Source organism: Pectinophora gossypiella, chromosome 10 (genome assembly GCF_024362695.1).
Source record: "Pectinophora gossypiella chromosome 10, ilPecGoss1.1, whole genome shotgun sequence".
Lineage (NCBI taxonomy): Eukaryota > Metazoa > Arthropoda > Insecta > Lepidoptera > Gelechiidae > Pectinophora > Pectinophora gossypiella.
Genome location: NC_065413.1, coordinates 12,605,137 through 12,620,165, shown reverse-complemented (window position 1 = coordinate 12,620,165; position 15,029 = coordinate 12,605,137). Strand labels below are relative to the sequence as shown.

Here is a 15,029-nt window from a genome sequence, read left to right as displayed (position 1 = left end):
TGTGAGTGCGTAGAATGTTGTTTCTCCGGGTCTAGGGGCGCTAGTCTTGAGAATTTGGCGTTTGCCGGGGTGGGCATTGCAGAAATTCTGCGTAGTAGGAAGTGGGGTTGCGCGTGGCTCCCTCCCGCCCCCTTCCCTCGGCTATTGCGTTTCACTCGCTAAAATATGAGAGTTTGAGGAAAACACCCCGTAGACATCTCTCATGCCCTTTAATAAAACTCCACTAGCCTACTACAGAGTATCTTCAAACTTAAAACGGCAACAATATTCGTCGGACAGAAAATGCACAAATTCTTTGTTTACAACTAAAATTCGAAGATCAACGATCACAATAACATAAGGACTGTCTGCCATTTTATCTTAAACTTAACTAGGTACAATAGAGAAACATAACCATTTTAATTCAATTATCTAAGAAACGAATTTATTACATTACATACAGCCACATAATAAAATGTGTTTTGTTTATTTATTTAAGAATTGACTTGTATCATAACGATAGAAATAATAAAATATAAGTACGTTATTTAAAGTACTTTCAGTTACACATTTTGTGTAGGAAGTTTCCTCTATGATTATGAAATCTTTTATAAAACATAGCAGCACTCTCTAACAAAATATACATTAGGAACTCTTTCACTTGCAATATATTCACATTACTAATATTTATCGATCACAATATTTGTATAATTGATATACTTTACATGTAGTAGTCATAATTCGTCAAAAAAGAAAACTTAGAAAATAACATAATTAAAAAAATACGTTTAAAAATATGATTGCATAAGACACGATTTAAAAAAATCCTACTAAAAATAATTAAGTAAGTAGACACAAAAACAAAAATTAAAATACAAGGTCAAAAAAAAACGCAAAAAATCGAGATTTACGAAAAAAGCAATAGAGACGCTTGAATTGTACAAAAAGATAAAAACTAAGTAAGCGTTCTGTGTTGTGAGCTATCTGTACCGGTGGTAGACGTCCTTCCGCCGGACGTACTTACCGTCAGGGGTGAAGTAGTAGCTGGGGGGAGCGTGGATGTGGCGCCCGCGCACCAGGAACAGCACGTCGCCGGCGCCGGCGCGCGCTGGCGCAGTTATCACATCAGCGCGACAGCCCGCCATGTCGCGCGACGAACAGTACCACTGCTTGCGTCCATGCGCCTGCAGGTTCTTCAAGTAGTACGTATACCCGTCGTGCAGCAGCAGCGACTTGCCCGTCCGCGACGGCACGTACACCGCGGCCACTGTCAAAACCCGACACGTCACTACAGACACCTCAGCAATAAAAGATTTGTAGAGGCGTTCAGAGCCCATGGAAAGACCGTTACAGCCAAAACGCCTCTGAAAATCCAACTTCAACAAGATTACATTACTGGTAATGTTTGGACAAATTTTACGTGTTCTACGTAAACCAATGAAAGATTTTAGCTAGATAATAGATGTTTATGGCATATTAATAAGAATCAAGATTGTGTACAAAGTTTTACATTCGATCGAATACTATTAAAAATCGACTAATTTGTGACTTTATTTACTTAATACGTATAACAAAACAACTTCTACCGTTTTAAGGTCAATTTGATAAAAGTTCAAGAGCCAGATAGGCGAATAGGAACTACTTATTGAGGCAAGGCGCGGCGCGCGGAATTAAGGAACACCATTTCATAAGTTAATTTCATTTGTTAGTTAATTATTTTGTTATTTACAATCATTAATATAAGAATATTCATTTTTACTATGTACAAGTTGATTTAAACATTACATCTGTGTTATTGCGCCTCCTACCTTAATAACAACAAATACCTTTAAGAAGTTACAGCATCTGTAATCCTTCACAGATCGTCATTATCATGAAAAGAATGAGAAGTAAATACTTCGAAAAATTCAAGAGCAAGACCGAGATATAAATAGAAACATCTGCATCAACCTCGGAACCGTTACGGAACGCCGAAACTAATAATAGCTTTTACCAATACGGAATGTTAAGAGCTTGTTTGCGGTGAGATGGCGGTATTGCTGGTCGTGTTGTAAGTCGTTTTGCGTAGAGGTTCAATAGGTTATGAAGGTGTAGGATGTGACGCATGCGCTGTAGGTGCGGCGGCGCGAGCGACGGTCATCGGGAGTGGTTGTGCGCACCCGCTACTGACAGGATCTCGCGATTGTACGTCCGCAGGGTCGCCGGACATTGGAACTTGGTCCGCCCCGCACAGTACCACAACACTTTCGGCTGGTTCCTGTACGCGTTGTGAGGCCGGTAGTAGTAACCGTCCACCAGCAACTTCGGGTACCCCCTGTCGTTGTACAACACTTGCACTGCAAAGGCGGCACATGTTAGATCATAATCATCACACTAAACGCAACCCTATTCCAAGTAGCACAAAAACATATTTACCTTTTTCATCTGCAAAGGAATGTTAATAAAAAAAAACTCAGCTTTACAAAAAATAATAAACTAATTTTGCCTAGTAAGAGAGACAGGTGGGCTCGATAATAAAAAACATTACGTACAAATTGTACAATAGATACTTGAAAAAAAACTGCGACTTAAACCAAAAGCCGCCGTCTATGTGATATCACAAAATGTATGCTGAATACAATTATTAATAAAGAACGTTTGCGATTTGCATAGTTACCAAATGAACGGGAGGTAAATAAGCGTTTCTATAAGAAACACCCATGTCAAGTTCGTTAAATGACACAAAAACCAATTTGTAAACGTGTAAATGCTACGAGTATTGCATGTATCACGACCAAGGACGCATATTTAAACACGGGAGTGTCTTATCTTACACGTGGAAGAGTTACGTTTTACGCAACCATACATACATACATACATTTTTCCACACAAATTATAGAATAGAATAAAAGTTTATTATAAAAGGACGCCACACACAAAAAAAAAGACAGCAACATCATATCTTTCCACTAAAACAATTACAAAAAAGCAAGACAGATGTTTGTCGAAATGATCATAAGGTGGTGGTGGACGTCCTGAGATAAAAGGGCCTCAATCAGAACAAGTCGCGGCGTGAACTACGACGCTGATATTATGTGGACCCTGTTGGGTCACCGTGTTCCATAAACATGTGTTAATGGTGTATATACATATAATATATACCAAATTATTTTATTATAATTAGAGTGTACATAGACAAATATTATCGCAAAGATGTATACGTAAATAAAAAATAAAGTTATTAATGTAGGTAAAATTAGTAAATAAATGTAAATATAAACAAAAAAGAATTCCATGAATGTGTATTGTGTAGTCTATCTGTGTTAGTACCTAACTAAAGTAAATTAACAAATCACATCTCTGATCCGTATCGGAACTTACAGTCACTATAATGAGGATCTTTCCACATTCACCAAAAACAATATAGATGGCGTTGTACAGCTTTAACATGATAATTACCTATTTTCTCATTACTTGGGTACATAATTCGAGAGTAGTACTATAGTAAAAAAAAATTTGCCGGTAGTTCTACCGGTCGAGGTGGTAGTAATACGGTTAAATAAATTTCCCGTCTTACTACTGGTAGTAAGACTTGGTAGTAACACGGGAAAAAAATGAATTATTCCAAACTACAATGTAATGGCAGAAGCATATATAAAAATAATTGTTGCTTGATGTTTGGAACACATTATGTATATAATGATGTTGGTACCTATATTGCTGCTCTTTATTTTGATCAGAATAATAATGGGTGGAAGACGTAATTGTGACTGGATGTAATAAAAAGGGTTATCACTCAAAAACAGAGATAAAAGATGAATTATATCTGTTATCTATGAAATTAGAAGGTTAAACGAAGGAAAATGTCTGTCTGAAAATTCTGTTTTCTTTGAAAATGTGTACAGTGCCATCTATATTGGTTTTGAGAAACGTATCCTGGAAATTTCCTTACTATCTATTTACTTATTTATATACCGTCGACTTTTACTTATGGAGAAAAACACGTTAGCGCCTTTTTTAAAAATCACATTCGGATTTGATATTTGTTAACAAAACAATTAGTCTTTCTAATTTAAATCAATCAATTAATTTATTTATTTTTTGGGCGGAAGGCAAGAGGGAAACCACTGCCCTATTTTTCCCTAAAAAAGTAGCATGGGGAATGCTACACCGACAAGAGCGTGGCTCTTAAATTATTGATGATGATGATGAATTTAAATCCAGGTAACACAACATATTTCCTCGCCTTATGGTTGTCTGGAAGAAATCGCTTTAAGCGATAAGGCCGCCATTTGCCATGTACGTTATGAAATCAAAGTTTTATTGAAGAATCAGGATGTGATTTATCAGAAGTGCGCTTACGAGGTTTTTACTCTAATATTTGTAAAAAGTACTATACGTAGTACCTAACTAAGATTTTGATTCATCAACATTGTGACAACATAATACAAAAGAAGATAGTGACACGATTTCGCTTATTTGCAATTATTAGACCGCAACAGTGAGCTATCAGAACCCGCTGGTAGGTAGCTATTATCTTTTGAATCGAATACTAATACAAATGAATAAGGCTAGACTTGACTCACTGGCTTCTACATACTATATTATAGTAGCATGAATCTTGCCCTTATGCGGGACTGGACAGATTCTGGATTCGGCAGATTTTGAATTCGACAGATTAGTGGATTGTACAGATTCTTAGATTCGACGGATTAGATATACGGCAGAATTTGCCCAACCCACTAATCTGTCGAATTCAAAATCTGCCAAATCCCACAAAAAGGGAATCTTGAATGTAGAAAATCCATGCAACATTAAACACCTAACGAAGGTAAAGTACCCGAGAAAAATAGCACGACTCTCATTTTAGACCATCTTTGTCGTCTGTGATTTTCTTCTTAACTAACGCTACATACATACATACATACATAAACTCACGCCCGTAATCCCTAATGGGGTGGGCAGAGCCACAAGTAATCAAAGACAACTTGCAGCCACTGTTGACCACTGTTAACTAACGCTATTACAAAAGATTTTTTTTAAAGTAAGCCTATTTGTTTCATTTTCATATTCGCTTAATTACTCTAAACGACCCAATTTTTGTAAAATTATAATACTTGAGAAATAGCATCGGGAAACTGGGGCCTAAAAAAGCCATATTGCTCAGCAATTTCACCTCAAAACCAATTCTGCTATTTGCGCAAAAGTGCGTCATGTTAGACTAATGTCTCAGATGAAAATGCTCAATGTGGCATTTTATAGCCCCTGGTTAGCACTGCTCTACTAAATATAATTGTGAGACGTCAGATGGTGTGATTGGCGTGCGCGTGACAGCGATGCCGGAGGTCCGAGAAGACGAGGCGCTTGCCGCAAGTGTGTATGCGCGCGCCGCAGCCGCGGGCGCACAGCCAGCGCCGCTTGCGCCGGTAGCACGCGTCCAGCTTGTACCAGTGACCACCCATCTTTAGCAGCGGACCCTCACCCTCCGCCTCTGGAAACATACCTACCCCGAAACACACCATCAATATTACCATTACACTACTCAATAAAGATACTACACTACAAATGTACAGGACTAAAAAAAACAACGACAATAAACTTTCTCCATTTTTTTCAATAATCATACTATCGAAAATTAATACTGTTACAATATACTTAAATTGTAATAATAATAAATAATACAAATAAACTTCATGTGACACGATTACAATTGTTACTTCTAAATAAGGAAAATACTATAGCAAACTGCTACAAATTGATTTGGTAAATTATTTAAAAGTCCTTAAAATATTGTATAAATTCTTTAAAGAATGAGTATTAAAGGTTTCCATTATGATAGTTGTCAGAATGTGTCTAACTAATTAACTTCCATGTAGATACGGTATACTTGTTGGTTATATGCGAACACTATGGTTACAACTCCTACTCGACTTTGGTTCCCTACTATAAGTGGTAGATATCTACATAATTCAATATTGTATCGTATAAGTCTCTAATATAAAAACTATCGCTCGAAATATTCTGTTCATAAGCTGTTACATATTATGTCTACAGTATACTACACCTACACTAAATACAAATCATAAATATTGGAGTATTTCGTAACATCGTCTATCAGTCGTTCCGCAACTACGCAGCGGTCAATAAATAGAATTTTATAAAAAAGCATCAACAAGACGGCTACACTATAGTTAAAGCTATACAATTTGTATACATAATTTCTAAACATTTTTGGTAAGAGAATATTGCACATTCACGTATTACAATGATTATAATAATATTAATAGTCATTGTTTCGTTTCTTAGGTATAATAGCCGCTAAGGCATTAGAACAAGGCGACTTTAAAGCGTCTTCTAGCGCCAATCCATGCGTCGAGTGAGATTCTTGGACAGACATCCTCAGTAATCCCCACACAAGCCCCCAGCACATACATCTACCTTTCTAGTGAGCCACATGATACAACTGTTAGAGCGGCCACAACATGAAACGTAGCATGGTGCCCACATATCGCGCGCTATGACATTAATAGGCCAATACATACATAACGTTCGCCCGTAATCCGCAATGAGGTGGGCAGTCTCTAGTAATAAGTCGGCTTGCACCCACTGTTGATATGGAGTCCTAAGATGGATATGATGATACTTGTTACAAGATGTCAGCCTTAATGTAGAAATAAAAATAGTTTATATTAATGTCGTACCGTTTAACAGCCTCCGTGGTCTAGTGGTTAGAGCGTTAGGATAACGATCTGGAGGTCCGGGTTCGATTCCCGATGGGGACTTTGCGAAATCACTTTGTAAGACTGTCCTTTGTTTGGTAAGGACTTTTCAGTCTTAAATGACCTGATTGTTCGGAAAAGTAAGATGATTTCGTGCTTCGGAGGGCACGTTAAGCCGTTGGTTCCGGCTATTAGCCGTAAAAAAACACCTCCACCAACCCGCATTGGAGCAGCGTGGTGGAGTACGCTCCATAACCCCTCCGGTTGATTGAGGGGAGGCCTGTGCCCAGCAGTAGGACGTATATAGGCTGTTATATTATGTGTGTTATGTTATAATGTACCGAATAGTTCCTTCATAATTATGTCGCGTTCCGATATGTGGGCTCTATGCTACGTCTACAGTCACCTCTATAAGCCTCACTAACTTTCTGTGCTCGCACTTGTATTCGACAATCAAACCAGCACAACAAGAAATTTCACCACTCCATATCTCCATTACAGCTTTGGAAGATTCAATATTAATTAATTATCAATTAATGATAATAAAACATTATTACTAATACATGTCTAAATACTCAAAGAATCTTAATACAAATAAACATTACCGTAAAACTTTGGCATTAAGTTAGCTAATATTATGGAATATATTCAAACTGATACTTGAAATCAATATCCAACTTTGGCTTTGATCTTATTTGTCTCAGAACATTACTTCATGAACTTCAACAGAATTGGAAAAGGTAGACACTTACCTAAAAGTAAATATAAATAAAGATCAAACTATGTTTGGAAAGGAACATTTCGAGAAATCAAATGTTAATAGTCCATGGGCACTTATTTGGCGACACTCCAGGCGCGTCACTGCCTACCGTCTAGTAGGCCGCGGACCAGGAGGTCGCGCCAGGCCTAGAGCAGCAAGGCGGCGGGCGGCGCGCCCGGCACCAACGCCGGCGCAGCCACCGGCGCAGACGCCGGCGTACGAGGCGCACTCGCCACGATCTTGTACTTGCCCATGGGGTCCACTTGAAACCTCCGCGACTCGTGCTTGGCTGGATTATACGTGGCCGGGTGGTTGTGCGAGCCTCTGAAGTACACCAGCCGACCGTCTCTCAGGCATAAAGCCACCTGACACCGCTCGGCCTTCTGGTAGGAGCGTGCGCAGCGCCAGGTGACGCGTCGCGGGTGCGATCCTCCGTCTTCGTAGAATATATGCCCGTCCGCCACCAGGTGCAATCCGCCGCGCGCCGACCGGATGTAGAACCACCCTGTAAACATACCTCAGTCAGACCCATACGCTAGTGCAACACTAGTACCTACTAAGCACACGCCAGTTTTAAATTCTAATTTTAAATGTCGTAGTGGAATATAAAGATTTAAATAATAAACAGAAATGAAGATGGAACTTACAATTCTCTAAGAACAGCGCAACCCGAAGACATTTTCCAACCAACATAAACGCAAATGATAGTTTTCTAGCAAAGCACAAGCCATTCTTTTATTTAAATCTAGATGGCCGAGCTTCTAAATATTAAGTCACTTCTAGATGGCTTACAATAAAACACTTTTATCTGATGTAATATCTTTATTTAGGTACTTCAGGAGCAAACTGTGTCCCAACCGTAAGGTTGGATGCTGTTCAAATATTACGCAAACATGCGTAATTTAGCTGAAACTGTTTATTTTCTAAAGCAGCTGAAGGACGAAAAATTGAAAATAGGAATATTAAATAAAAAAACGCACGTTACATCAGCGCAATATAATCAATTCTTTGTACCGATACACGAGAGCGAGTCTCCAACTACCGTATACTTACTACACAGCGTAAACATTCTCCGATCGACTGCCGCTTATAGCTACCTCTATTCCATAATACTTTTGCAGCTAAATAATAATAATAAAATATCTTATCACATACACAAAATAATACTTGAGAATAATACTACAAGGTTAACATAAGAAATCGTATACATTTGATATGGTAAGTCCACTGGTGCTCACATGGTAATCGTTCGGTAAACAACTATGTGTTGAATATTCTTTGTGTAAGTACAGCCGAGGCTTAAAACCTAATAAAATAAACTGATTAAGTACTCAAGAACGGTATAAAAAAAATATAATCTTAATTTAAATAATCATCAAAAATATCTCACTAAACAAAACTTACAGCTAAAAACGTATACAATGAGTATTCTTATTAAGTCAAATTGTTAAATAAATGCAGTTTCCTACTTTAACAAGTTGTTACATTACTTTCCTAATATCGTATACATGACTTGACTTCGTCTAAACATTCTCTGATAACCAACAGAACCACAGCATTCTTAGTATCGCAACCGAAACCAACCGTACAGAGGCAAACGCCCCTCCAACAATCTTTAAACCTATGTATAATACACGAATAAAATCGTAAAAAAATAATGTAAAAATAATGTATAAAAATACTTAGGGTATCATAAGAGAACTATATCACTTTGTACATGAACTACAACTAGGGCCGCCGCGTGAGGAAGATCAGAACTGAGACGCAGTGCATCCGACTCAGGCAAGAGCTAACACTGTTTCTGTCAATATCACACAGTAAAATAGTATGTAGTGTAGCGACACCGAGAAAATCCGTGAGATAAGCTGCCAGAGATAAATCTTCGGCGATATATTTAAAGATATATCTTCGGTCTTAGTGACGCTGTAGACATAGGTGCTTTGAGATTGTTTCTTTTGTACCATTCACATTGTTTTTTAACTCTATATATTAATAACAGGAAATTAATAACAGTAATAGCGCATCTTTTGTATATATTTTCCGCATCGAACGACCGAACATCGTTGTACCTATATTACTTACAATTTGAAAAGTTAGTTGCCATATCTTATCTAAAAAAGTTCCGACCAGCGTTACTATGGGCAATATGAAGAGTTGAATACTTATAAACGCCGATGCGATGGGCAGTCACCGGACCCTACACTTGTGAGGTGTGTGACGTCATTAAAAGCAGCTACAGTACTCTTGCCTTATATCAGACGTCTCATTATGCTTGTGCGCAGGCGGCCATCACACTAGACAATATAAATTACCTTATAATATTGTAAATGATTCGTATACTTTACACAGCGCAAATGTCTACTATTAAAATGTACTCAATATAAGTATAAGATCATGTTTATAATCTCTTTGGAGAATATTAATAAAAGACAGTACGTAAACATACAAACTATAGTTTGCAAATATATCAATAGATAATATACTCGATAAAAAGCGTATGTTATGTTGGAGTATTACGTTTAGACCACCGACCGAAAGGCACAAAAGCAAGATTTGACATTCCGTTCAAGAGAACAATCCAGACAAATTACATCGCCTTTCCGACATCTTATTGACCAATAATTATAAAACAGTCGCATTGAGATCATGATCTTTGCCGAGCCCATCATTAAATTCGCGAGTCGGTGGTCATTTCGATGATAAGTAATAAAATTGACTTTGCGACTTGTCAACTGTCCGCGCGGACGTCGTGTCGGTCGTCACCGCTGCAGAGAGCATCAGTTAAAACATGGGCCGGAGCGGCGTGGCGCGCACGCCGCACGTGTGCGCGCTGTTCATCTGCACGACGCGCAGCCCGAACGTGTGCACGGCGGCGCGGCACCGCGGGTTGCGCGAGCAGCGCCACCACACCTTGCCGCTGGCCGCGCGCCCGTTGAAGCAGAACCTATGCGCGCCCACCTCGATGGCCGGCTTGCCGCGCTTGCTGAGGCAGTACCGAAACTGACCCGGGAAGCACGGGAACGGGAAGGGCAGGCCCAAGGTTGGAGTCGGTTCCGCCGGTACCACGGCACCTGCAACCAAACCTGTCTCATTAGTACCGTCGCGAGGTTACAAGCAAAACCGAAACCAGTTCATGCTAACAGGTTTGATAACACTACCGTATTATCAAATCTGTTCAATTATAGCATAACTAAAAATATACCTTCTACATCTTACTTATAAATAGAAACTAGAGCAGGGTGACACGGAATGGACTTATATTCGTATCAAAAATGACAACAGCTCAGAAGTTTCATGTCTATTTAATAGCATCTCAAAATATCCAGACTTATCCTGTCTTATTTTATTATAACAATATCACAATTTCAACTTTTTTCCGAAAGACTAGTTTAACTAATATTGCAAAAAAATTGTCACAGACTCGTAGACTCAAATAAACACAATAAACATTTAAGTTTAAACAATATACACATGATAGGAAACAAAGAAACAAATTATCGCACTCAGTGTGATCCTCAACCTACAACACGAGGCAAACGAATCCCGAACTGGAATTGCACAACTACTGATTGAAATATGACGCAAGACGCTCTAACTCGCTGCTGAGAGTGTCGACTTCTGGGAATGGTACTGTCCCATTTAAATAAGGAGCGTTCATGAACGTGTTAGCAAGCACTCGTCGACGCTTCTTTACAACCTTCTTTACCACCTTCTTTCCGACCTTCTTCCCTGGTGCTGCCTTCACCACCATGCGTCTATTCTGCCTCTTGCGTTTCTTGACGTGGTGTGTGTGGGAGTACCCCATGGCAACGATCTGTCCGAACTGCGTGACGGCGTAGCATCGGCAGCCGGTGTCAGACTTGATGCAGAGCCAAGTGTCTTTGCCGAGCCGCTTGCCCGACAGACTCTTGTTGTACACCTTCCGGAACCGATGTCCCGCGATCTCTAGCACTGGGTTACCAAACCGCGACACACTCCAACGCGCTGAAAACATACTAATGCTACCTCTAACTCAAACAAACATTGATTCACGTTTTCCGTACCTTGCGTTTCACCTGAAAGCGCCCACGAAAGTTTAGTAATTCCAAAGGCTTCGTGTTGTAACAAAATGAAAAAGTTATATAAAAACAAAAAGTACGGAAGCCAGTGATTTTCGGGAGGGAAATAAAAAAAATGGGCGTAAACTAAGGGCGAAATAGGTAGATATATAAAAAAAAATATTATAAATAAAACTAAAGAATTACAAAAATAAGTTGCATTTAATTTCACGATAATAAGTATAATACTCGGATTTTCACTTATAGTTTTCACTTTGATTTTGTAAGAAAATACTGTTTTACTAAGATATAACTTTCTTACTAAAGTATAACCAGACATGATACAGTTTGATTATGTAAGAAAATATACTTAATTTTTTTCTAAGAGATAGTCAAAATGAGGCACAATTTTCAGTTTTCAGTCACGCATTACAATCATACTTATATATAGACATAAAATGACACTTGAGATTCTTAAACAGGCCTTTTCCTTAGGTAACAACAGCTGCCTCGCACACCTAATACTAAACAAGACAAAGAGAAAAAATCTATCAATTACTTCTATACTAAATACCCTCATTTTATTAAAAACACCTAAAGAATGCAACATTTATGGAATGCATAATAACTGGAAATAAGTATACATTTGTAATCTGTCACAGCCACTGAAGTGGATCAATAAGGCATTTTACTACGGGAAGATATCGAACAGAACCCTACATTTTAAGAGGCATTTCATGTTTTGGGTAGTCGTTCTTAACAGGTTGGTGCCAATCTTTAGGATTTTTATCTCCTGCGCATGGCACGTCGAAATTATGAGGGGTGAAGTTGGGTTCATGATTATGTGCCCCTTTGACGCGCACGAAGTGACCTTCGAGGGTGGTTTGCACCCGGCAGAGGCAGCCCTTGGTGTCCTTGTCTCGGCACGCCCAGTTCAGCTTGCCCCGATACTGGTTGTTCACCCAAAACTTGTTGAACTGGAATATCAGCACCGACTTTCCAGCTCTGGATGGCAGGAAGAACGCTGCAAAAGATACCAAGTTTCAATAACGAAATTACCGAACTACATCCTTCCATATAACTTCTCATACGCTTATATTCTCGAAGTAGAAATGACTTTCATATTTTTTGTTTGGCAGTTGGGTTTCGAAATTCGTCATCTCATCAATCATCAAACAGTAAATCCCGCACAGTAAAACCCAATCAGTGTATAACTAAACATTTATTAATAAATGAAGTGTCAATTGTTCAATCAACTGCGCATACGCAGCCTTGTGCACGTGTGTAATGCTGCTTGTCTTTTACGGTCACGAATTTGAAAACACAGCTACCACCGCAAATATTTTGTGTATTAATTAAACTTAATCATTTCGAGAAATAAAACTAAACTAGCAAATCACATAGGTTCTATAAAAAAATGGAAGCATTCGTTGCATGATGCTACGCCACGATTCATTAGAGTTGCACGATCTTTTTCGTATTAAGATTCCGGAAGTGAGGTTTCTCGTGGTTGTGTTCTCCGCGGACGGAGACCACTTCTTCTCGGGAGTTGGTGCGGGCCGTGGCCTTGCAGCCGCGCCTGCGCCGCGAGCACCACCAATACGTAGGCGGGCACTCCATGAACGAGAACCCATGCAGCACCAGGTGTCTCTTACCTCGCGTCGTCGGAATGTAAGCCGCCGGGATACCTAAGGTGCAGGACCATTTATAAAAACCGACTATTACAACAGCAGAAATACATAAATACAGTAAGTCACAGAAATGTGAATTGGTAACTAAATTAATGCTGATAAAGATCAGGGTGCTTTATATTAAATGTTAAAATTAAAAACCTTTCGATATAAACTTAGCATTTAATTAAATCTTAAAGAATAATACTCTCAAGAAACAATGTCTTTTAAATCGATATAAGTATATCAAAAATCTTCGACCTCCATTATAGTAATTGTAAAGACCAGCTAAATGTAAGGAATGTTCAGTACATCAATTATTATAATTGACATGGTCCCTCGGTGAATACAAGGCACTTTTTATCACTTCATTTTCACCAAATATCAACATCGTATAAATATTCTAGCATGAGTTTATAACGTCAATATCATAAGTACATTACAAAATTGTTTAAAAAATTATCAATAGATTCTTAATCTTACAAACTTATCACATAATTAATTATCATTATTGCGGAAGTTTAAGTATAAACGGTAATAATAATATTTTTTTATTCCGCCAATTCATAAGTTTATAAAATGTTCAATTTATCATTTGAACCGTATTAAAGCCAATGTGGAAAGAATTATCCGCAACTGTTTAAGCCTAAATTCTACGTAATTATAATAATATCGCCTCCGACGAACAGCACCAGAAGCGATAAACGCTTATACTGCAAGTAAACTGGAATGAAACAGCGATCAAATACGACATAATTGAGACAGACACTTAAAATACTTCACTTATCACAATTCTAAAACGGATAAATTCTTACATTTTATTGTCTAAATTGCATATATTGCTCCTAGTGATCTGCCGTTCCCAGGAACGTCCCCAAAGTAAGAATGTTCCTAGTGTAAAAACTCTTTAATAGTAAGGATACTGGTGGTTTTTTTTTTTTAAATTGTTCTGTATTCTGTTGTTATCTGCCTAAAGGCTAGGTAGTAAAGTTCTTTTACATAACTGTTGCGCATTTTTACTGCCAGGAATGTTCCCAAAGTACACGGGAAGAGAACGGCATATCACCGATTGCTCCTATCAATAACAATAGTCAATAATAATATGTGATATGTGGGCTTCGTTAGGGTTACTTCAAATCGGCAGGTTCTAGAGCGTCGAGCCCTGTAGCAGATATAGAGGCTGGCAGTGACATGGAGGAGGGGATGATGGCTTCTATGTTCTTCCGCGAGTTGGACCGCCTGGACTGCGGCAGGCCCATCGCGCGCGGCGGGTGGTTGTGCATGCCCTTCACCGCCACCACGTTCGACCCCAACATGTGAATCCGAGCCTTGCAATTGGTCTTTTTCGAAGTACACCTCCAAATGACCTTGTCTCGCAGTTTCGACTCCTCGCAAAAGGGGAAAGTATTCACCATCATGATCACCTTACCGCGCCGAGACTTGAGGAACTTGATGCCTGCGGAAAACACAACCATCAAACAACTGTCGTAGAAAACGCATATTAAATGGTGTACCATCACCAACAACCAAGTAAGGTCCAGGAAGGGATAACGAAACAACACAATCTAATAAAGAACTTTACTTTCAGGGGTCTTAACTAAGGAGATGAAATGAAACGCGCGGTTATTTTATAAGTACAATTTAATATGATTTCACAAAACGTACCCCGTACAAGAACCAAAATATCTTATAAGTAATAATGGTAAGTATAAAATTACACTATGAATAAGACTTGTATATGAGTAACAGCGAATGAGGTAGATAGTTGAAGGTAGTACTGGGTCTACGCGAGTCAAGCCGTGGCGACGGCGTACTCTATACGATAATCATGCATAACTACCTAAGAGATTCACAATAATTTAACAACATGAGCAAATATATAGAT

The 15,029-nt window shown here is 38.8% G+C and overlaps 1 protein-coding gene across 48 annotated transcripts in view; it reads right to left on the bottom strand.

Annotated features, from left to right (window-relative positions):
• The window catches only part of LOC126370072 (protein tramtrack, beta isoform-like), a 282,534-nt gene that overhangs the window by 244,369 nt on the left and 23,136 nt on the right, over positions 1–15,029 (bottom strand). Inside the window, exon 5 of one of the 48 annotated variants that reach the window (XM_050014732.1) lies at positions 8,419–10,508. The exons of 43 other annotated variants lie outside the window; for them this stretch is intronic. In XM_050014732.1, the coding sequence (XP_049870689.1) occupies positions 10,219–10,508 (290 nt within the window). In that variant the 3' untranslated portion in view covers positions 8,419–10,218. Of the gene's footprint in view, positions 1–8,418; positions 10,509–10,723; positions 11,422–11,677; positions 12,499–12,681; positions 13,163–13,313; positions 14,601–15,029 lie in introns of those variants that run through there. 4 more of the 48 variants (XM_050014726.1, XM_050014729.1, XM_050014770.1 and 1 more) reach the window with 4 other exon arrangements.